This window comes from Podarcis bocagei, assembly GCF_964188305.1.
Source record: "Podarcis bocagei genome assembly, chromosome: W".
In the NCBI taxonomy this organism is placed as follows: Eukaryota; Metazoa; Chordata; class Lepidosauria; order Squamata; family Lacertidae; genus Podarcis; species Podarcis bocagei.
In genome coordinates, this window is record NC_138131.1 from 67,084,540 (window position 1) to 67,108,918 (window position 24,379).

The window sequence follows — 24,379 nt, forward strand, 5'->3', positions numbered from 1 at the left end:
GCCCACTTAGAAAGTCGCCAACGGGGGAGGGGTCACCGAGGGCGGCACCACTCAACGAGGTCACGGAGATTTTAGACTCAAGATGGGGGAAAGAGGGAGTTGAATATCTCCTCGCCAGGGAAGGTACCCCGGCCAGCACCAACAGGTGGGTGCCGGACTATGCCTTGGAGGAGCACTACCTCAAAGACGAGTTCCATGCACTCTTCCCGCACAGACCTATGCCGGCAGATTTTCACACCCACACTTTCAACCAGCACGTTCCAGGGGTTCTCATCTGCTGAGGAAACGGCGCCAGACACAAGCTCCCCGGAGGGATCACTCTTGGGGTCTGCCACAGACCGCTCTTATTGGTGGGACACTCAACCGGAGGTGGGGTGGAGCAGGGAACTGCTAAGGGGGCCCTGGCACGCAGCATCACCCGAGGTAACGGGGAGAGACGGACATGGACGTGTTGGGGGAGGACCTTGGGTTCGAACACGAATGCAGAGAGATGGAAGCAGAGGAGATCGACGTCGGCGAGCCCATTACGGGCTGGCCGGATCCAACTGGTCGGCTGCACGCCAGGGGGGAAGGAACTGTATCCCGCACTCACCCCCACAGCACTGGAGCACCAGGAACCCGCCCCAGAAGAGGGGAAGGGGGGAAGGGGGGCTTCGATGGCGGGATGGATGTCAGGGGCTCAGGAGCAGAGGTACAGGGGAGAGAGGAGATGGAGAGCGAAGGGGAAGGATCTGAGGGCAGCGTAGGGGGCAAGGGGGGTCCCAGGGGAGACACACCAGAAACAAGGGGCCAGCGGGGACTCCCAAAGCAGCAGCTGGAGATCAGGACCAGCTTCCCCACCAGAGCATAGTGGGGGGGAAGAGTCCCAGGTGTCAGGGGCAGCGTCTCCTCCAGCAGGGAGAGAAGAAGAGTCGGGACTGACCACGCCTCTGTCGGAGAGTGGGGGAACAGAGGGGAGGTCAGGTCCAGCTGGCCTCCCCGAAGGGGGAAGCAGTGACAGGAGCAGTGTAACGGTCAGGAGGAGGGTTGCCAGCTGGGCGCGCGCGCCAAGTTCGAATGTACAGGCGCGCGGGACAGCAGAAAACCCGGATGGGGAACCAGGTCCTAAAGCCCGCCGGAGGCAGGGGGAAGACTCAGGGGACTCAGCGTCAGAAGAGTCTAGGAAGGGCGAGACCCCAGCTGACAGGCGGACCCAGAGGAGGAAAGAGCAAAGGAAGAGGTGGAGCAAGGCTAGGGTCTTAAACTGGTGTCTGGAGGGAGGAAACTCAGACGGAGCTTCGGCGGTCTAGAGTCTCAGACGTAGAGCTGCACGCTCCTGATGTGAAAGACAAACTGAACTTCAATAAAGACTTTTGTATATAACAACGGACTGGCGTTGGTCCTTTGTGAGCTGGGACCCTGGGCAGCTCTGACAATAATGAACTAAAAAAGGTATTTAAATATACCTTCCCTAAGAAACCAGAGGCCTTCCTTTTGGGCATTGTTGGCCAGAGGGTGCTAAAGAAGGACAGAATTTTATTTATGTATGCGACAACAGCAGCAAGAATACTCATCGCAAAGTACTGGAAGACAGAAGATTTGCCCACTCTGGAAGAATGGCAGATGCAACTGATTGACTACGTGGAATTGGCAGAAATGACTGGCAGAATGCGAGACCTGGGAGAAGAGACAGTGGAAGAGGACTGGAAAAAATTTAAGGACTATTTGCAAAAGTACTGTAAAATGTATGAATGTTAGAATGATGCAGGATATAAAGACAACATGGCATTAGTAACCTAGTTGAACGAAATATGAAAATAACTGAACTATAAGAACAAAGATGAAATTTGAATAATATTATGTCAAGTTTAAATATCTAAATATTTGATAACAAAGGGTAAAATTGGAGACATAATAGCTGAAAAGTTTAATTTAAAACAAATTCTGAGAGAAGGTGAAGCATTGCTGAACATGATTTGGTAAATGGGAACACAGGAAAGGGAGAGGCGAGGGGGGTCAAGAAAGAGGGTTATGGAAGTTTGGTTTAACTATGTTGTATGTTTTATGTCTGTATTTTTGTATCGTATTGTTTTTTGTTTTGTGTGATTTCGTACTTTTTTTGTCTTTTACTGTGAAAATTTAATAAAATATCTTTAAAAAAAACATAAAAAACAAACAAAAACACCAATTTGAAATAAGCCCAATCAGAGCTTTATCATCTTCTTTTTATGTAGATGGAACCCAAAATACCCTTTTTCCATTGGTTTGGGGTGATTCTGGCGCACACCCAAATAACACCATGTGAATTGAAAAAAGCCCAATCAAAGCTTATATGTCTTCTCTCTATGCATATGGAAGCGAAAAGATGGTGTTGTGTTATTTTGGTCTCATTACACACACTTTGCGATTTCTGTGTCAATGTGCATTAAAAGCAAAAAACACGAAATGAAGTAAACGCAATCCAAAATTCTTTTTTCTATGTAGTTGGAAAACAAAACAACCTGTTTGGCTTTGTTTAGGCTTATTGCACAACTTTGCTATTTGTGGGTGAATGAACACCGAAAGAGCAATCGAAGCTTATTCGTCCTTTTACTATTGAGATGGAACCAAAACACCTATGCTTGATTTGGGCTGGTAACAAACATGTCACCTGCGATTTTTGGTTGAATGTGCATTCTAACCCCAAAAACACCAATTTGAAAAAAGCCCAATCAGAGCTTTATCATCTTTGAATCATAGAATCATAGAATCATAGAATTGGAAGAGACCACAAGGGCCATCGAGTCCAACCCCCTGCCAAGCAGGAAACACCATCAGAGCACTCCTGACATATGGTTGTCAAGCCTCTGCTTAAAGACCTCCAAAGTAGGAGACTCCACCACACTCCTTGGCAGCAAATTCCACTGTCGAACAGCTCTCACTGTCAGGAAGTTCTTCCTAATGTTTAGGTGGAATCTTCTTTCTTGTAGTTTGGATCCATTGCTCCATGTCCGCTTCTCTGGAGCAGCAGAAAACAACCTTTCTCTCTCCTCTATATGACATCCTTTTCTATATTTGAACATGGCTATCATATAACCCCTTAACCTCCTCTTCTCCAAGCTAAACATGCCCAGCTCCCTTAGCCGTTCCTCATAAGGCATCGTTTCCAGGCCTTTGACCATTTTGGTTGCCCTCCTCTGGACACGTTCCAGTTTGTCAGTGTCCTTCTTGTACTGTGGTGCCCAGAACTGGACACAGTACTCCAGGTGAGGTCTGACCAGAGCAGAATACAGTGGCACTATTACTTCCCTTGATCTAGATGCTATACTCCTATTGATGCAGCCCAGAATTGCATTGGCTTTTTTAGCTGCCGCGTCACACTGTTGGCTCATGTCAAGTTTGTGGTCAACCAAGACTCCTAGATCCTTTTCACATGTACTGCTCTCAAGCCAGGTGTCACCCATCTTGTATTTGTGCCTCTCATTTTTTTTGCCCAAGTGCAATACTTTACATTTCTCCCTGTTAAAATTCATCTTGTTTGTTTTGGCCCAGTTCTCTAATCTGTCAAGGTCGTTTTGAAGTGTGATCCTGTCCTCTGGGGTGTTAGCCACCCCTCCCACTTTGGTGTCATCTGCAAATTTGATCAGGATGCCCTTGAATCCATCATCCAAGTTGTTGATAAAGATGTTGAATAAGACCGGGCCCAAGACAGAACCCTGTGGCACCCCACTAGTCACTCTTCTCCAGGATGAAGAGGAAGCATTGATGAGCACCCTTTGGGTTCGGTCAGTCAGCCAGTTACAAATCCACTGAGTGGTAGCATAGTCAAGACCGCATTTTACCAGCTTCTTTATAAGAATAGCATGGGGCACCTTGTCAAATGCCTTGCTGAAATCAAGGTAGGCTACATCCACTGCGTTCCCTTCATCTACCAGGTTTGTAATTCTGTCAAAAAACGAGATCAGGTTAGTCTGACATGACTTATTTTTCAGAAATCCATGCTGACTATTGGTGATCACAGCTTTCCTTTCTAGGTGCTCACAGACTGTTTGCTTAATGATCTGCTCCAGAATCTTCCCTGGTATTGATGTCAGACTGACTGGGCTGTAATTATTTGGGTCCTCTCGTTTCCCCTTTTTGAAAATAGGGACAACATTTGCCCTCCACCAGTCTGCCGGGACTTCGCCTGTTCTCCAGGAATTCTCAAAGATGACTGCCAGTGGTTCTGAGATCACATCTGCCAGTTCTTTTAATACTCTTGGATGAAGTTCATCTGGCCCTGGAGACTTGAATACATCTAAACTAGCCAAGTATTCTTGTACTATCTCCTTAGTTATTCTGGGCTGTGTTTCCTTTGCTGAATCATTTGCTCCAAATTCTTCAGGTCGGGCATTGTTTTCTTTATCGGAGAAGACTGAGGCAAAGAAGGCATTGAGGAGTTCAGCCCTTTCTGTGTCACCATCTTCTCCTCTGAGTGACCCCACTGTTTCTTTGTTCTTCCTTTTGCTACGAACATACCCATAAAAGCCTTTTTTGTTGCTTTTAACCTCTCTAGCAAGCCTGAGTTCATTCTGTGCTTTAGCTTTTCTGACTTTGTGTCTACACGTGCTGGCTATTTGTTTGAATTCCTCTTTGGTGGTTTCCCCCCTTTTCCATTTTTTGTACACATCCTTTTTTAATCTTAACTCAGTTAAAAGTTATTTAGATAGCCACCCTGGCTTCTTTAGGTCACCTTCCATGTTTCCATCTCATTGGTATTGCCTGACGTTTTGCTTTTACTATCTCCCTCTTAACAAACTCCCAGCCATCATGAACTCCCTTTCCTTTTAGTATTACTGTCCATGGGATCTCACCCAGCACTTCCCTAAGTTTTATGAAGTCGGCTTTCTTAAAGTCAAGAAATTGAGTCCTAGTATGCTTGGCTGCTCCTTTCCGCTGTATAGAAAACTTCAGAAGAGCATGATCACTCGCGCCTAATGATCCTTCCACTTCTACCCCACTAACCAGGTCATCAACATTGGTTAGGACCAGATCTAAAATGGCTGTTCCTCTTGTTGCTTCTCCCACTTTCTGGACAATGAAGTTGTCTGCAAGGCCAGTGAGGAATCTGTTTGACCTTATGCTCTTGGCCGGGTTTGAAATCCAACAAATATCCGGGTAACTGAAGTCCCCCATTACTACTATCTCCCTTCCTTTTGCATGCTTGGCCATCTGTTCCAGGAAGGCATCATCTATGTCCTCCGTTTGGCTTGGGGATCTATACTAAACTCCCACAATGAGGTCTCTGTTATGTTTCTCTCCCTTAATTTTGACCCAAATGCTCTCACTTTGGCTTTGAGGTTCTAAATCTTGGATCTCTTCACAGGTATACACATCCCTGACATATAACGCTTCCAGTGAAATCAGCGGAGAGAGCACAGGACCTCCGCTTGGCACGCCCACGCTGCGCAGAAGGCTTCCACGCAGAGAATCTAGGAGGAGACTTGGAGTCAAGCAACTTTTATGTTGGAAGAAATTTAGGTCACACCCACTGACGGATTCTGCCAGTGACTAAGACAGTCGCGTTTCAAGGGCTGTCAAACCAGGGAAAGTTTTAGCTATACGACTAGCTTGCAGCAGTTTGCAGTTTACGCACAAGCAACCCCAATTCCCATTACAGCAATCCGTCAGTCCCTTGTTGCTTGTGCGGAGAGCAGCAGAGGCAGTGTCATGAGTCAAGCTGGAGGAGCAGGCGCCGGAGAGGGGCCAGGAAGGAACCAACGCTCGAAGAGAGAAACAGAGAGTTGGAGCAGCAACTGGCTATAGTAGCGGCGCGGCTGGATGAAAGGCGGACTCAGGATGCCCAGGGGAAGCCCAACCCCATCGCAAGGAAGGTACCGGGACTAGTGCAGAAGTTTTCAGGCAACCCCAGAGACTATAATGCTTTTAAGACAGATGTGCAATATGCGCTGGACCTGCAGTATGAGGACTTTGCAGACGATGGGGGGAGGGTCGCTTTTGTGATAGGGCACCTGGAAGGCGGGGCCAGAGAATGGATTAGGCCCTTAATGGCATCGGAGAATGCCGCCTTAAAGAACTTGAGGAAATTTTTTAGCGCCATGGACCATATGTTCTCAAGTGATGTGGAGCAAAGCGTGACACGCCAGCAGCTGATGGAGTGCAAACAAGGGAACCAATCAGTGAGAGAGTACTGGTCACGATTTGCAATGCTAATCCACAAACTCGGGTGGGAACTGGGTTCAGAACCAGTGCAAATGCTATTTGAGGAAGGCTTAGCCTCTTGGGTAAAAGATGAACTTTCCCGCTCGCCCCGCCCGCAATCGATGGACCAGCTGACTAAAATGGCGCTTGCTGTGGGAGTACGCCAAGAGGCGCGCGCTCTGGAAAGGCGGGAAGGGAGAGTGGAGCGTTGGCATGACAATCGCATTCCAGACGTGCCTGGGCCACCTGCACCACCCGTGCTGCCCGCGGAACCAATGGAAATTGGAGGAGCGCGCGTGCGCGGGGTTTCAAACTCCGGCGAGGTTCGCAAGAAAGAGGGGAAAACGACCAGGAAGTGTTTTCTCTGCCTACAGCCGGGACATTTTGCCAGAGTCTGCCCTCAGAGAAAAGCGTGGTAAGGAATGGTGGGGGCCGCGGGGGGAGAGCAGGAGCAGGGAAACGGCAAGGCTTGGCTGCAGGAGAGCGGGCACAGCAGCCAGGCGAGCAACCAGTGAAGGTGCCCAAACCAGACCCCCCCCGGGCAGCAATAGCCATAGAGGTGGTGTTAGAACTCCCCAACGGACACCCTATTAAGGTGAAGGCATTGCTGGATTCTGGCAGCTCTTGCAACTTCTTTAGCAGGGATTTTGCACTAGAACACCAACTCCAGGTGGTGCCTCTCGAACACCCCCTGCAAGTAACAACCATTGATGGGAGAGAACTCTTGGGGGGGGGAGTGACCCACTAGACCCCTCCCATGAAAACGAGGGTCTCCAGACACACTGAGACAATTGCCTTTCACGTTGCCACATTAGCAGGGCCACCAATCATACTGGGAATGAGCTGGCTGGCACTGCACGATCCAGTAGTGGGGTGGCACCAGCGGACAGTCACCTTTGGGTCAGCTCACTGCGTAGAGCACTGCCACGAAGGGGAAGCCCCGAGGATGGCAGTAGCCAGGATGGCAGGGATAGCGGTGGGAGAAAAGGTGAGAGTACTGTTATTGGTTTCAGAACTCACAGGGTTAAGGAGTTCTGTGTGACGTCTCTTACCTGAGGCGTGGTTAGAAACTCTTATGGGAGTGGATTGACTCTGAGAGTTTCAGTCTGGTTTCGCTTTTGCGGAGAGAGGACGCAAGATGGGTGGCTTTCACCAGGTTTGAAGTTATGCTGTTAAACTTCATGATTAAAGGCTAAGAAGATAAGGAACGCCTTTGTGTCTGAATTTATTACTGCAATTGCTTCACCGCTGTGTTTATCTCTGCTACCGGCAAGAGGGAGAGGCAGGAAGGATTTTTGGATCAGCACGGACAGACAGCAGAGCTGCGCAAAGGGAAGCGTGCTGGACTCCATGTTTGTTTTTCTTGGAACTCATGGCAACTTTGGCCTCTCCGTTGCCATAAGTACCACCTCAGTATGCAGACCTGGAAGAAGTTTTCAGTGAGAAAGAGGCGGATAGACTACCCCCTCACAGGCCCTTTGACTGTCAGATCAACCTACTCCCAGGGGCTCAGTTACCAGTGGGTAAGCTGTACGCCATGTCAGACAGGGAGATGCAGGAGTTGAGGAAGTTCATTGACAAGAACCTGAAGAGGGGCTTTATACGAGAATCAAGGGCGGTGGGGGGCAGTCCAGTGTTCTTTGTGGACAAAAGAGACTCCAAGGAGCCCCGCTTGGTCGTAGATTATAGGTCGGTCAACCGGGTATCGGAACCAGTGACCTTCCCTATGCCCAGAATTGATGACATTTTGGCCAGGGTAAGGAAAGGGAAGGTTTTTACCAAGTTGGACCTTCAAGGGGCGTACAATTTGATAAGGATGAGGGAGGGGGATGAATGGAAAACCACGATGTTCACCCCTCTGGGGGCCTTTGAGTACCTCGTGATGCCCTTCGGATTACAATCGGGTTCCAGCACATTTCAAGCTTTCATGAACCACGTGTTGGGGTCCCTGCTGTACAAGAATTGTGTGGCCTTCCTGGACGACGTACTTATCTACTCAGAGAACGAGGAGCAGCATCTGAAAGATGTCAAGAAAGTGCTGAAAAGGCTGCAGGAGCATCAGCTGTGGGTCAAACTGGAGAAATGCCAATTCCACGCCCGAGAGGTGGGGGGAGAGCTTCCAAGATGGCGCCGGCAAGGGCAGCCCTGCTCTAAGCTCCATGCTAGTCGTGCAGTTTTTTATTAGTTTTTAACAGTTTTATTAATTTCTTTTTACCTGTTTTAATTGCTAGCTAAGGCATTTAAACCTACAAGTGACACAGCAATTTGTCTCCCTTGTTGGAAGGACACTGAATCACCGGCTACACAAGGAACTAGAAGGCAAGCGTTGGTTAAAATTACTCCCGGGCACTGGATCACCGCTGCTGTAGCTGTAGCCTGGAGACAGGGTCTGAGCGGAGTCTCAATACTTGGGGAAGGGAAAGAAGCCAAGCCGAAGTTTTGAAGCCAGGCCAGGGGAGGACCAGAGGAGACCATAGGAGTCCTCAGGTGCCTGGACAAGCAGCTGAACCCGACGGGCTTGAGGACCCAGCCTCCCTCCCGAGCCGCTTTCTCCAGCTGCACTTCGTCATCCTACCAGCTAGTGTGGAAAGCTGTGAGGCTGTGAGGCTTCGGGTTGCTGAAATTACACTTTGAGAGGCGAAGAAGAAGTCTACGGCAGAGAGAGGTGAGAAGAAAGGAGACAGAAGTTCCAATTAAACAAAACAAAAGCCTGGAAGTTCGCAAAGCGGTGAGACCCTTCTGTTTTAAGTAAAGCCTGCCTTCACTTACCCCAGAGACCGAATAGGGGAGGGACGGGGGACCGGATAAAGATTTAAATTGAGAGCCCTTGACTTGTATAATTAACCGTGAAGAGGGCTGAGCTGGAGAAGATTTACTAGAGCCCTCAACAGGAGTAAATCTCTATCGGAATTTTACTCTTATTATAGCTCTTCAACGAACTGTGGAGAAATCCCTGGAGTTAAATACTCAGCTGCACAGCTAAATCACTGACTGTGGTAGGAAGTTCCCTTCTTCTCTCCTGTATTATTTATATTATTTAGTTCATATTTACTGTGGCTATGGGCAAGAGGAAACGCCTCAGAGAAGCAGAGGAATTACTGCTTCTCCCTAGCCCCAAGCTACAAGCTAAGGGAAGAAGAGTCCAGTCAAATCCTCAAGCAGCAGTTACTACACACAATAGATTTCTTCCACTAAGTGACTTGGATGTAGCCATTCCCAAGCCCCAAAATACCATCTTACACACTTGTAATCTAACGAGCACTCCCATTAAAGGTGGGTCCGACGTGGATGGAAAAAAGATCCAGGATAAAGAGAACCAGCTGGGAAATGAGTCCTCCCATTTACAATTAGTCATTAGGACACTGGACTGTATATTTAAAAAGATAGACTTTCTGACGTGCTCAATTTCCAAGCTAACTGAAAAAGTGATGGATATGGATGCCAAAATTGCCCTCAAAAATAACTACCAGAGGGGACCTCCACGGATAGCCCCACCAAAATCTGGGGCAAAGGGGATGAGAAAATACAAACTAAACAATCTCATGTGTAAGCAAAATCTAACACTGCAACCAAAGAAGGTGTGCCTAACGATAAGGTCAGAGATATGGGACTGGTCAAGCTTAGAAGGAGCTAAAATTGCCCTAAGTAAAATCCTGAGAATAAGCACAGTTCATATCGATCTTCGTGCTTTACTTCCGCTAACTCAATCAAATGGCCCTTACAAAGTTATTTTAGCCTTCCATTCGCTGAGATTACCCTTATTAATAATAAGAGAAAAATGGAAATTCATAAAAACAAAAATCATACCCACAAGGGTTTTTGCGGACAGCATAGTAAATCCACTACTTGTGGAAAAAGGGAAAGAGACATTAGATTCAGAAACAAGCTCTATAAAATCGCCAGACAAAGAGATCTTGCTCTCCCCACAGAGAACGGAGGAGATCGTCTGCAGCCCACAACTAGGAATGAATTTGGGTAGTTCCAGAATATCCAGTGGTGAAAGCGCCCTTATGAATTCATTTGATGAATTACAATCACAAGAAAAAGAAAAAATAATAAATAAATTAGACAAATTAAGAGAGAAGATGTTTCAGGCCAAAAGTAAAATAGGAAACAAAGAAATTCAAACAAACAGGGCCATTGAAGGCTCGGTGGACCTTCTCCAATTTAGCCCACAGCCCCAAAATAGGTCTATAAAATCCAAGGCAACGATACAGACAATCGTCCCGCCACCTTCATTAGTTAATTTGGAACCAGCTCATCCTGTACCAACCGGAATGGATATATCTACTAAAGAACAGCAAAATGTAAACAAAATTTCGACACATTCCTCAATGCCTGACCTGGAGTCATCATTATCGGACGGAGAATCCCTAGCTGATGATCTAGAAGTTCAATCTGTTATCGATACGGACTGGACAGAAGACCCCTTGGGCCATATAAATAAGATGATATACCCATGGAAGGAAAATCTAATAATAGCTAAAACTTGTACCGACCTAATCTCTGCCCCCCTAGGTGATAAGCTCTCTGATAAAACAAGGGATTTCAGAGAGGAGATCAGACCAAACCAGGACACTACCCCTATAGGACCGAGCGAGCAGAGCAAAATTATAAACAGCTCAAGAGGCACACCTGCGTCAAAAGGAGAGAAGTCATCTACTATTAGTCAAAGGAAAATTACTGACTTCTTTAAATCTGACAACCCAAGATCAGCGTTCCCCCCTTCTCCATTGTGACTACCCAAACCCCAGTCAAATCTCCCCCCCCCCCCCCGTTCTCCTTTTTAAGCTGGAACATAGCAGGTTGGAAGGGGAAAAAATCTGACCCGGACCTTGTAAAACTAATAAACTTACACCAAGTAATTCTTTTACAAGAAACATGGGAAGAGGGGAGAGTAGATATTAATGGTTTTGATGTTACATCATTACCGGCATGCCCGTCTACTAAAGGAGGCCGGCCTAGTGGAGGATTAGTTATAGCAATTTCCTTGAAAATACAGGCAAAACTCACGCTTGTAAATGCTTCCACCTTTGCAATTACAGCCCTGATTACGGGGAAAAAATTTGAACTTGTTATAACAAATGTCTATCTTCCTCCTGGAGGCAACACTGCAGACTTATACAATAAATGGGGAATTTTGGAGGAACATCTTACTCTTTGTCTCTCCAAATACCCCAATATACCCAATGTTATAGCAGGGGACTTCAATGCTCGCATTGCAACAAACTGGGAGTCTTTAATCAAAGCCAAATGGTGGATAACTCCAGAATTCATTAATGACCTCGCCCTCCATACTCAAAGACTTTCCAAAGACAAAAGGGTAAATGAAGCAGGAACCCTTCTTTACCAATTGGTACTACGTCTAAACTTAGTGATTCTAAACGGGAACTGCCCACCAGACGTACCGGGTGATTTTACACACATAAGCTCCTCTGCAAACAGTGTCCTGGATTATATGTTAGTATCTCATGACATTTTCCCCAAATTTTCCCATTTTAAAGTTGAAAATATTCAACTGAGCGACCACCTACCGTTGGTCGCCACAATGACTATAGACTGGACCCCAGATGGAGACAGGCACCCAACACATCTGATTACGAACTCAGTATTGCAAATCAAAAGTGTTAAATGGTCCGAATTACAGGCCCAAAAATACTCAGCATATTTCCAACAAGGGCTAAAACAAGCATATTCAGGCTTAATTGAGGACTACTACGATTATGACCAAACTCTAAGACTATTCTCGAATCTGTCAGAAGATCTATCGTCCTTCTTCTCTGTTCCGACGCCTAAAATAAATCGAACACAAAGGAAGATAGGTGCATTGTGGTTCAATAGTGCTTGTAAACAGGCTAGACAACTTCTTGGTAACATCTACAAAGAATATAAAGCAACGGTCCTGCCAAAAGAATATTTCCAAGCAAAATCGGCCTACAAGCAAATTCAAAAGGGAGCTAGACAGGAATGGCAAGTGAATCAATGGCGGGCAATCATAGAAGCCTCATCATTACGGAACTCCAGACAATTTTGGCTCCTGGTAAATAAAAGAACTAAAAGATACCCTTTAACTATTATTCCTGCCCCGGTTTGGGAATCATACTTAAAAAATTATTTTGCCACAACTGACTGTACTGCTAACACAAGAGATGAATTTCAAGAACAGCTTCCCCTCTGGCCCCCCACTGATCCGGAGGACATCCATGATTTGATCGTTAAACTCAAAACAGGGAAAGCGCCTGGGCCAGACCTGATCCCGGCAGAAGCTATAAAATACCATGCGGACTGGTGGGCTTAAGTCCTGGCGACCATTTTTGATGCCGTTAACAACTCTGGAATGATCCCGGAAGTATGGAAGGACGCTATTATCGTTCCAATCCACAAAAAGGGCTCACCAGACGACCCAGGAAATTATAGAAATATCAGTCTGCTCTCAATAGTGGGGAAACTGTATGCCCGCTTCCTGTTGAACAGACTTACCCAATGGGCCGAAGAGAAAAAATTAATTGGGCCCGAACAAGCTGGATTTCGCCCAAAACAGTCAACAATTAATCATATTCTAATTTTACAGCATCTTGCCTGGAAATATTCCACCCCAAAGGGTGGCCAACTCTGTGTGGCATTCATTGATCTAAAGGCAGCATTCGATAGTATCCCCAGGAACATCCTCTGGGAAAAACTCACCCGCTGGGGCATCGACAGAAGGCTTCTCTGGCTAATAATTAAACTCCATGAGAACTCAGTGGCCAGAGTGAGACTCACTCCGGAGGGCGATCTCACCAATTCAATTCCCATTAACAGAGGTGTCCGACAGGGCTGTATATTGGCTCCATTCCTGTTTAATTTATTCATAAGCGACATGAGGACTCCCCTAACAGAGGCTCAAGAAAGGATTCACGCACCCCGCCTAGCACTTTATCGTTGCCCTCTGTTACTATATGCGGATGACGCAGTCATCCTCTCCTTTTCTAGAGTAGGTCTCAGGAGGGCCTTAAAATTTTTTGGATCATATTGTAACACAAATTCCCTTACAATTAATTATGGAAAATCTAAGATCCTAGTTTTCTCAAAGAGCCGGAAACTCCATAATTGGAGAATTGATGGGAGAGTCATCGAACCAGTTTATAGATTCCAATACTTGGGAGTTTGGTTACAACATAACCTTAGATGGAAGGCCCATGTAGCTTATGTTACAAACAGAGCCAAAGCTATCTCCTTGGCGATCTTGCGATTCTTCTTCACCGATGGAGCCCTCCACATCCCATCGGCGTTGAAAGTGTTCAAGGCCAAGGTGATCCCGACAATTGCTTATGCCATCTCAACTTGGGGGACTTTTGTCAACCTATCTCACCTACAGGTTATTCAAAATCAGTTTTTAAGAGGGATATTGAAACTGCCCAACTGTGTAAGTAATACAGCGTTACACATGGAACTTAATATTGTATCCCTGGAAAACGCCCTGTGGAAGCACATACTCTGTCACTGGTTATCTCTATGGCACAATCTCCCAAACTTGTATTTGATACAATGTATGTGGAGAGATGATTTCCAGAGCCCATGGGTAAAAAATTTACAACTGAAAATTACGGCAATGGGAATCTCCCCATCTAAATTACTAGAGCAGGACATAGTTCCAGCTAAAAGAACAGTAACCTGTAAACTAGAGGAGATGGACTTGCAGCAGAAAATGGTGTTGGGCAATGGTACCTGCTCACCTCAAAACCTTGGTTTATTACCCCTCTTAAGGCTCCCAAACTATTTGAATTCCTTAACTTCTTCAACTCATAGATATGCCTTTATAAAGGCAAGATTCAACGCCATCCCATCGAACATGCTGAGAAATAGATTTTCCAATGGACAGATATCGCTCTTATGTGATTGTAATTGTGGGGCACCGGAATCGTTGCATCACATAATCTTTGATTGTGCTTCTCACTCATCGGCCAGGAGCAAGTTTCTTGATCCATATCTAAAGGGAATCGCCGATGATTGGAATGAAGCCAAACTGAGATATCTACTAAATGATGAAGATCCCCTAAGATCACTCACGGTTGCCAGATTCTTGATCAGCGTCCTATCCCTAAAGAAGAAAAACGGACTCCTGTGCGGCTCAGATGACCCTTTTAAACCATGATATATGTTTTAGGATGTAACTAGGTGATATCACCACTGATGTCTTTTATTAATTTATGAGCAGAAGACGATGTCTATGTTGCAAATTTATTGTAATGTATGTTGTTGGGTCTTTTGCTTATTTTGCTTTGGTTCTTGTCTGTTCTTGTAAGTTTTTAGCTGTTTTAAATTTGGAGGTTTAAGTATATATATGTTGGTGGGAAACTGTCGTGTGACGGGCCAATGGCCGTAATAAATATCAATCAAGAATGGAAATAAAAAGTCCATTGTATAAAATACATTTGAGGGTCACTTGAGCAGGAAGCACGTGAGGCGCAGCAAAACACAGGCCGATAAACAGTAGACAAAGCCCATCTTTCCCAAACATCGCAGGAAAAGGCCAGAATTTACGAAGCGCATGAACCATCACAGCTTTCCTCAATGATGAAGCAATTGCTAATATATAATCATAGAACTAGGGAGTTTGAAAGGGCCACGAGGCTCATCTAGGCTTACCCCCTGCAATGTGGGAATCTTTGCCAAAGAGCTTCCCTCTTGTGGCTTATCCCCACAACAGATACTGACTTTGGGTTTTAGTCAAGCAAACAGTCTAATCCAGGCATTCCCAACCTGCGGCCCTCCAGATGTTTTTGTCCTACAACTCCCATGATCCCTACCTCACAGGACCAGTGGTCAGGGATGATGGGAATTATAGTCCAAAACATCTGAAGGGCCGACGGCTGGGGATGCCTGGTCTAATCTGTCAGTGCCTAAATGATCTCAAGTGTCAGAACAACTTGACTGCTATCAGGAAATTTCCCACCGTCCCATTTCGACTCTCCAGCACCTGATCTGCATCACCAAGCAATCCCAAAATGCCGACAGCTTTGAACCTTGCAAGATCAAATGTCTCGCCCTGGACTGGACTCGAGGGACGATTCCGACAGATTCCACATGGGAAACGCTCATGTCCCATGTAGCACCAAATCAGTAGTGCATGTGCTTTATAAAAAGCCTTGAGGAGATGATTGTGTTGTTGTTTAGTCGTGTCCAACTCTTCGTGACCCCCTGGACCAGAGCATGCCAGGCACTTCTGTCTTCCACTGCCTCCCGCAGTTTGGTCCAACTCATGCTGGTAGCTTCGAGAACACTGTCCCACCATCTCGTCCTCCGTTGTCCCCTTCTCCTTGTGCCCTCCATCTTTCCCAACACCAGGGTCTTTTCCAGGAAATCCAGGAAATGCTGGGTGAGATCCCATGGACAGTAATACTAAAAGGAAAGGGAGTTCATGATGGCTGGGAGTTTGTTAAGAGGGAGATAGTAAAAGCACAACGTCAGGCAATACCAATGAGACTGAAACATGGAAGGTGCCTAAAGAAGCCAGGGTGGCTATCTAAAGAACTTTTAACTGAGTTAAGATTAAAAAAGGATGTGTACAAAAACTGGAAAAGGGGGGAAACCACCAAAGAGGAATTCAAACAAATAGCCAGCACGTGTAGACACAAAGTCAGAAAAGCTAAAGCACAGAATGAACTCAGGCTGGCTAGAGAGGTTAAAAGCAACAAAAAAGGCTTTTATGGGTATGTTCGTAGCAAAAGGAAGAACAAAGAAACAGTGGGGTCACTCAGAGGAGAAGATGGTGAAATGCAAACAGGGGACACAGAAAGGGCTGAACTCCTCAATGCCTTCTTTGCCTCAGTCTTCTCCGATAAAGAAAACAATGCCCGACCTGAAGAATTTGGAGCAAATGATTCAGCAAAGGAAACACAGCCCAGAATAACTAAGGAGATAGTACAAGAATACTTGGCTAGTTTAGATGTATTCAAGTCTCCAGGGCCAGATGAACTGCATCCAAGAGTATTAAAAGAACTGGCAGATGTGATCTCAGAACCACTGGCAGTCATCTTTGAGAATTCCTGGAGAACAGGCGAAGTCCCGGCAGACTGGAGGAGGGAAAATGTTGTCCCTATTTTCAAAAAGGGGAAAAGAGAGGACCCAAATAATTACCGCCCAGTCAGTCTGACATCAATACCAGGGAAGATTCTGGAGCAGATCATTAAGCAAACAGTCTGTGAGCACCTAGAAAGGAATGCTGTGATACCAATAGTCAGCATGGATTTCTGAAAAATAAGTCATGTCAGACTAACCTGATCTCCTTTTTTGACAGAATTACAAGCCTGGTAGATGAAGGGAACGCAGTGGATGTAGCCTACCTTGATTTCAGCAAGGCATTTGACAAGGTGCCCCATGATATTCTTGTAAAGAAGCTGGTAAAATGCGGTCTTGACTATGCTACCACTCAGTGGATTTGTAACTGGCTGACTGACCGAACCCAAAGGATTCTCATCAATGGTTCCTCTTCATCCTGGAGAAGAGCGACTAGTGGGGTGCCACAGGGTTCTGTCTTGGGCCCGGTCTTATTCAACATCTTTATCAACGACTTGGATGATGGATTCAAGGGCATCCTGATCAAATTTGCAGATGACACCAAAGTGGGAGGGGTGGCTAACACCCCAGAGGACAGGATCACACTTCAAAACGACCTTGACAGATTAGAGAACTGGGCAAAAACAAACAAGATGAATTTTAACAGGGAGAAATGTAAAGTATTACACTTGGGCAAAAAAAATGAGAGGCACAAAAACAAGATGGGGGACACCTGGCTTGAGAGCAGTACATGTGAAAAGGATCTAGGAGTCTTGGTTGACCATAAACTTGACATGAGCCAACAGTGTGACGCAGCAGCTAAAAAAGCCAATGCAATTCTGGGCTGCATCAATAGGAGTATAGCATCTAGATCAAGGGAAGTAATAGTGCCACTGTATTCTGCTCTGGTCAGACCTCACCTAGAGTATTGTGTCCAGTTCTGGGCACCACAATTCAAGAAGGACACTGACAAACTGGAACGTGTCCAGAGGAGGGCAACCAAAATGGTCAAAGGCCTGGAAACGATGCCTTATGAGGAATGTTTAGCCTGGAGAAGAGGAGGTTAAGGGGTGATATGATAGCCATGTTCAAATATATAAAAGGATGTCACATAGAGGAGGGAGAAAGGTTGTTTTCTGCTGCTCCAGAGAAGCGGACACGGAGCAATGGATCCAAACTACAAGAAAGAAGATTCCACCTAAACATTAGGAAGAACTTCCTGACAGTAAGAGCTGTTTGACAGTGGAATTTGCTGCCAAGGAGTGTGGTGGAGTCTCCTACTTTGGAGGTCTTTAAGCAGAGGCTTGACAACCATATGTCAGGAGTGCTCTGATGGTGTTTCCTGCTTGGCAGGGGGTTGGACTCGATGGCCCTTGTGGTCTATTCCAACTCTATGATTCTATGATTCTCTTCTCATGAGGTGGCCAAAGTCTTGGAGCCTCAGCTTCAGGATGTGTCCTTCCAGTGAGCACTCTGGGCTGATTTCCTTCAGAATGGATAGGTTTGATCTTCTTGCAGTCCATGGGACTCTCAAGAGTCTCCTCCAGCATCATAATTCAAAAGCATCAATTCTTCGGCGATCAGCCTTCTTTATGGTCCAGCTCTCACTTCCATACATCACTACTGGGAAAACATAGCTTTTACTATACTGACCTTGTTGGCAAGGTGGTGTCTCTGCTTTTTAAGATGCTGTCTAGGTTTGTCGTGAGATGATTACCCCTCCTTTATTGCCTGTTCCGGGTTGCCCAACCACTACCCCAGAGTCCTCTCTTGGCAGATCAAGAGGAGCAGGTGACGGCAAAGGCGGCCGGGTTTTGAGCTGGGGCAGTCAGAATAAGGTCCACTCTCGATTCAAAACCCTCAAATGTATTTGATATCATTGATTTTTCATTTCTATTCCTTGCAGATCATCTCGTTGTTTTATTGCTACAACCAAGGGCTGATGCAAATTAAGAGGATAATGAGAATGATGATGATGATGATAATAATAATAATAATAATAATAATAATAATAATAATAATAATAATAATAATAATAATAAATAAAAAATAAAAAAAACTTTTATTTGTATCCTGCCCTCCCCGTCCGAAACCGGGCTCAAGGAGGCTAACACCAAATATGTAACACTGGTATAAAATCAAGCAATAACGAAATTACCTCCTGAAAACAAGCCAGGATCAAATTCAAATCCAATTAGATGGCTTTCCGCAGGATTAGGGTTGGGAACAGTAAACGCTCATCAGGCCCAACTCTTATATGGGCCTGTGAGAACACTGGGAGGCCTCTTTCATACTAGTCCTTACACAAAAAGAGAAGGGGAGTCAGGTTGAACCAAAGGCCCGGCGGAACAACTCCATCTTACAGGCCCTGCAGAAAGATGTCAGATCCCACAGGGTTCTGATCTCTTGTGGCAGAGAGTTCCACCAGGCCGGGGCCAAGGCTGAAAAGGCCCTGGCCCTGGTCGAGGCCAGCCTAATCTCCCTGAAGCCCAGGACCTCTAACATTTTTTTTATTTGCAGACTGTTAGATCCTCCGTGGAGAGGCGGTCCTAGGCTGTATTCATTCGTTTGGCCCAACGTGGGGCTCGTACCCATGACCCCAAGATTCAGAGTCTCAGCGCTCTGCCGCCTGAGCTACTCACACAGCTGCCCTCTTGTGCACCTCACCTCAAATTTGTCCGAATTGTGCATGCCTGGGATTCACTGCATGAGATGGGAGGTGGGGTGGTTCCCAAAGTCAGAGCTCAGGTAGTCAACGCGGAGCCGGCCCTCACTGCCTTTCAGGTCCTTGGGGTGCTCGTAAGGCGGCTTGTGGAGCACGTTGATCTAGCAAGGGGATTCAAGAAAGCCGGGTTACGGAAATGACATGGGGGTGGGGGACATGAGGCCACATCTTTGAAGTTGTTCCAATGTTACAAATATACATACCTTTGACTTGACAGCCCAAGAAAGACACGCAGAAAATCTATGCTTTAACCGACTCTCCTCATTCCGCCATTTGAACGAATTTGGGCTCCACCTCCCTCCATGAGCCAAGAAGCAGGAAGTCATGTAGGCAGCAGGAACAGGGCATCCCGCCAGAATTCCCCAAGCCTGAGAGCACATACACGGCACCCCACCGAGGGAGGGACCAAGGGGGCAACCATAGACATCTGCCAAGGCAGTTTAGCAAGGCAGGTGTTCTGAATGCCCATCTCCAGACAAGTCCAGTGGGAAAGGACGTGTCAAGAGTTTTATTGTTCTTTCAGTGATGGAGATTTAAGGGGTCTGATAAAGGGACCTCATAGTGAATGCATAACCCTTGTATACCCCTCCTCATTTGTGATGTGCTAGTGATGTAGTGATGATGTATCAACGATGCTGCTTGAAGTGTATTCTGGGGGGAAGAAGGAAGTTTTAAAAGTTGACATTGCCCCATGCTCGGGGTTCTTACTCCTGGGCAGACCTGTGGTGCAACAGTAAGAATCATGGTCTACTGACCACTGTTTTGCTCCAAATTACCGGGCTGGGACTTCCTCCTTTTACTGACAGCATGGACCCATGGGGGACAAGTGCCCCGGTGAGCTAGGCTGTCAAGGAGTCACTCACCCTGGAATTTTTTCGCTTAACAGCCATTGGCGCCAATACAGAGCAGGCTTCCTAAACCTTGGCCCTCCAGCTGTTTTCAAACTACAGTGCCCATCATCCCTGACCACTAGACCTGCTAGCTAGGGACCATGGAGCTGTAGGCCAAAAGCATCAGGAGGGCCAAGGTTGAGGAAGCCTGATAGAGAGCTCTACCTCTCTTTCAAATCAGAGCCGGCAAAGGCGGTGGAGTTCCTGCGCGGGTGCCTCGAGGCGGTTGGAGGATGGATGGCAGCTAACTGGTTGAGGTTGAATCCTGACAAGACTGAAGTTCTGTGGTGTGTGGGCGGGTGGGGGGGACTCCCTGGTCCTGAACGGGGCAACTGTGCCCCTGAAGGACCAGCTGCACAGTCTGGGGGTCATTTTGGACCCATGGAGGCACAGGTCTGTTCTGTGTCCAGGGCAGCTCTATCTGGGATGCAGGATAAGACCCTCCCTGCCCACGGACTCTCTTGCCAGAGTGGCGCATTGTCAGGGGTTCAGGAGCAGAGACGCAGAGAAGGGAGGAGACAGAGAGCGAGGGGGAGGAATACGAAGGAAAGATGAGTGGGGATGACGAACCGAGATCACCGAGCCTGTCCAGTGAGTCCGAGGATTCCCAGAAGGGAGCGCCAGCGGTCAGAGCAAGGGGGGAAAGCAGGGGGACACCCCAGGAAGAAGGGTCCAGAGAGGGATCAGAGAGCAGCAGTTGGAGATCGGGACCCACGTACCCAGCCGGGAGCAGCAGGGAGAAAGGGGACCAGATATCGGGTTCCGGAAGCTTTCAGAAGGAGGGAGGGCATGAGTCAGGAGTAGTCACGCCCACCTCGGGGAGCGACGAAACGATCAAGAGGAAGGTAGAGAGTTGGGCGCGCGCGCCAAGTTCAAATGTAGCGGAAGCTGGCGCAGTAAGCAGCCCAGAGAGTGAGCCAGGTCCCAAAGCCCGCCGCAAGGAGGCGGAAGGGTCAGGGGGGTCCGCGTCAGAAGAGAGTAGGAAAGAAGAGACCCCGGGGGGCAGAAGGACCCAGAGACGGAAGGAAAGGCGCAGGAGGTGGAGCAAGGCTAGGGTATTAAGCTGGTGTGCTAGAGGCGGAGACTCAGACGGGTCTTCGCCGGTCTGACCTAGAAGAAGTAGGGCTGCACATTGCAGTTTGGAAATGGAACCTGTAATCCAATAAAGACTCTTTTAACCTGAACGCTGGCTAACGTGGTCCTATGTGAGCTGGGACTGAGTGGCAGCCCTGACACGCATGCTCTTGTTATCTCCAGCTTGGACGACTGCAATGCGCTCTATGTGGGGCTACCTTACTGCAATTAATCCAGAATGTGGTAGCCAGACTGGGGGCCGTGAACAGCCGCAGAGACCACATAACACCAGTCTTGAAAGACCTGCATTGACTCCCAGTACGTTTCCGGGCACAATTCAAAGTGTTGGTGCTGACCTTGAAAGCCCTAAACAGCCCAGCAGATGAAACTTTCCTCTGGTTGTCAATATTAAGAGGATGCCAGCAAGATCAAACCTTTCTGTAAAATAAAGGATTTAAATCCAGTCTGACTGAGACCACATACCACCGGTCCCAAGAGATCTGCTTTGGCTCCCAGTACGTTTCCAAGCACAATTCATAGTGTCGGTGCTGACCTTGAAAGCCCTCAATGGCCTCGGCCCAGTAGACCTGAAGGAGCATCTCCACCCCGGACACCGGGGTCCCTCTCCCGAGGGCCTTCTGGCGCTTCCCTCCCTGCAAGAAGCCAAGTTACAGGGAAGCAGGCAGAGGGCCTTCTCGTGGTGACGGCCGCCCTGTGGAACGCCCTTCCATCAGATGTCAAAGAAATAAGCAATTATCTCACTTTTAAAAGACATCTGAAGGCAGCCCTGTTTAGGGAAGTTTTTAAATATTTAATGCTGTCTTGTGTTTTTAATATTTGGTTGGCAGCCACCCAGAGTGGCTGAGGATACCCAGACAGATGGGCAGGGTAGAAATAATAAATTATTATATATTATTATATATCCAAAGCCAACATGAAAGCATTCAAACTCTGACGGAACGGAGCGGCGCACACCTCTTCACAGCATAGACCCACCTTGTCCAGGCAAAGGTTCCCATGTCTCTCGGCAATAGCCTTTCGGAAGCCGTGAGACAGTGGATACAGCATGCTGTGATGCGGGTGCACCGAAGGGAGCCGGTTCTTCTCCAGCTGGTCAGCCACAATACTGACAAGCTTCTTCATTCTCTCGTCATAATCGGTCCAATCACAGACGATCTGAAAGGGGGCAAAGAAAACCAGGGTTCTAGATTCAGGTAGGTAGCCGTATTGGTCTGATGAAGTCAAAATATATTAAAATTGTCCAGTAGTGCCTTAGAGACCAACAAAGTTTGTTCTTGGTATAAGCCAGGCACCCCAAGCCTTCGGCCCTCCAGATGTTTTAGACTACAATTCCCATCATCCCCGACCACTGGTCCTGTTAGCTAGGGATCATGGGAGTTGTAGGCCAAAACATCGGGGGGGGGGCGCAGGTTGGGGATGCCTGATATAAGCTTTTGTGTGCATGCACACTTCTTCAGATACACTGAAGCGGAAGTCCCCAGACCCTGATATACAGAGGGAGAAGTCCCCAGACCCTGCTATATAAGAGTAAGGAGAAGCCCCCAGACCCTGATATATAGTGGGAGGGTGAGTTGGGGTTTTTCTCCGAAGGGTAGTAGGAGTCAATGGGTATGGTCCACCTGCTGGCAACTGTGAATGACTGAAAAAACAAGGGATGGTACACAGATGACCTGAAATAGTTTTAGGATATGTAATGAGACACAGTCGTCCACAGGTTGACCATACCGATTGAGTCCTACTACCGTTCAGAGAAATACCCCGCCCCACCCTCCCTCTAAATATCAGGGTGTGGGGACTTCCGCTTCAGTGTATCTGAATAAGTCTGCCTGCACATGAAAGCTTAGACACAGAACAAACTGAGTTGGTCTCTAAAGTGACATTGGACAATTCCTGAATTAGGTGACGCTTTTACCATTACCGTGGTACCTTGGGACTCAAACGCCTCGGTTCCCAAATGCCGGAAACCCTGGGAGTGTTGGCCCTTAAAACTCTGCCTCACCTGCAAACAGTGCGCCAGGTTGCAGTAAGCGTCAGGAAAATCCGGCTTCAGTTTCAAGGCGGTGCGATACGAAGCAATTGCCTCTGGGATGTTTCCGGAATCCTAGAAAGGGAGGGATATTTCAGCAATTGCCACTAGCTTTTTTTCTCAACCATCAAAACCAAAGATGAAGAACAGACAGAAGGCACGATGATCCACACCTGGTAGACTTATAAAGTAACATTCAACAATCATTGGAATAGAACAGGGGTCGGCAAACTTTTTCAGCAGGGGGCCGTCCACTGTCCCTTAGACCTTGTGGGGGCCAGACTAGATTTTGGGGAGGGGGAAAAAGGAACGCATTCCTATGTCCCACAAATAACCCAGAGGTGCATTTTAAATAAAAGGACACATTATACTTGTGTCAAAACATGCCGACTCCCGGCTAGATTGAGAAGGCCATGGGGCCGTAGTTTGCCTCCCCATGCTATAGAATAATATTGAGTATCAGCATGTAAAAATTCAATAGAAACCTACTCTTAACAATTACAATAAATTGTAATTAATCGTACAATAAATGAATATTACAATGAATGATTATTGTAATTGATCATAGAATAAATGTTACAATAAATGGTTATAAAACAATGGCAAGTCACAGTGTCTACAATAGCCGCAGCGAGAATCTTAACAGACAAAGGATGGAAAGGAGAATCCCATCCCTACTAAGTTGGCGTAGCTAGCAAAAAGGCTAAAATACGCAGAATTAGCAAGATTATAATACAGGCAGAATTACGAGAGGTTTTGGAAGAAACATTTCATAGAGAACAGGACACTTGCAGAGTACAGTGGTACCTCTGGATGTGAATGGGATCCGTTCCGGAGCCCCGTTCGCATCCTGAAGCGAATGCAACCCGCATCTGCACGTCGCAATTCGCCGCTTCTGCGCATGACATCATTTTGAGGGTCTGTGCATGCGGCGAAACCCGCAAGTAACGTGCTCCGTTACTTCTGGGTCACTGCGGAGCGCAACCCAAAAATATTCATCCTGAAGCATATTTAACCCGAGATAGGACTGTATTGTCTAAATTTACAGGGGTGCCCAAATTTTCCCAAAGAGGGCCAGATTTGACATGAGGGCGGGGCAAATTTGTTGAGCTGTTTTAGGATTTAACCCCAAGGTTGTTGAGCTCTTTTTAGGATTGAAGTTGTTGAGCATTTGGGGGGGGGGGGTTGCCCCAGTAAGTAAACCAGGTTACGCTCCCCGGCCACACGCTGGACATGTGTGGTCTAAAAAAAAATGTTGGGAAAATTTAAATTCTTTGGCAGGTGTGGATTGACAAAGGACAGCAGGAAATATGACAAAACCAATGCATTTTGAGATCTAGGAGAGACGAGCAAAAGGGCGCCATCGGAAATGTGACGTAGGGGTGATTGGAAGTCACAATGAGATTTTTGGGTGTGGAACTCCACCATACTTTCCGTCTATATAAG

At 47.0% G+C, this 24,379-nt stretch overlaps 1 protein-coding gene and 1 pseudogene across 2 annotated transcripts in view; both read right to left on the reverse strand.

Annotated features, from left to right (window-relative positions):
• LOC308578273 (protein CIMAP1C-like) overlaps positions 1–24,379 on the reverse strand; it is a 277,961-nt pseudogene that overhangs the window by 40,723 nt on the left and 212,859 nt on the right. The gene's annotated exons all lie outside the window — the stretch shown is intronic.
• LOC308578132 (uncharacterized protein) overlaps positions 13,971–24,379 on the reverse strand; it is a gene marked incomplete at both ends in the record, with an annotated part of 28,741 nt that continues 18,332 nt past the window's right edge. The window contains 3 exons of the mRNA XM_081178399.1: positions 13,971–13,993; positions 21,843–22,062; positions 22,907–23,008. Of these exons, the coding sequence (XP_081034525.1) occupies positions 13,971–13,993; positions 21,843–22,062; positions 22,907–23,008 (345 nt within the window). The remainder of the gene's footprint in view (positions 13,994–21,842; positions 22,063–22,906; positions 23,009–24,379) is intronic.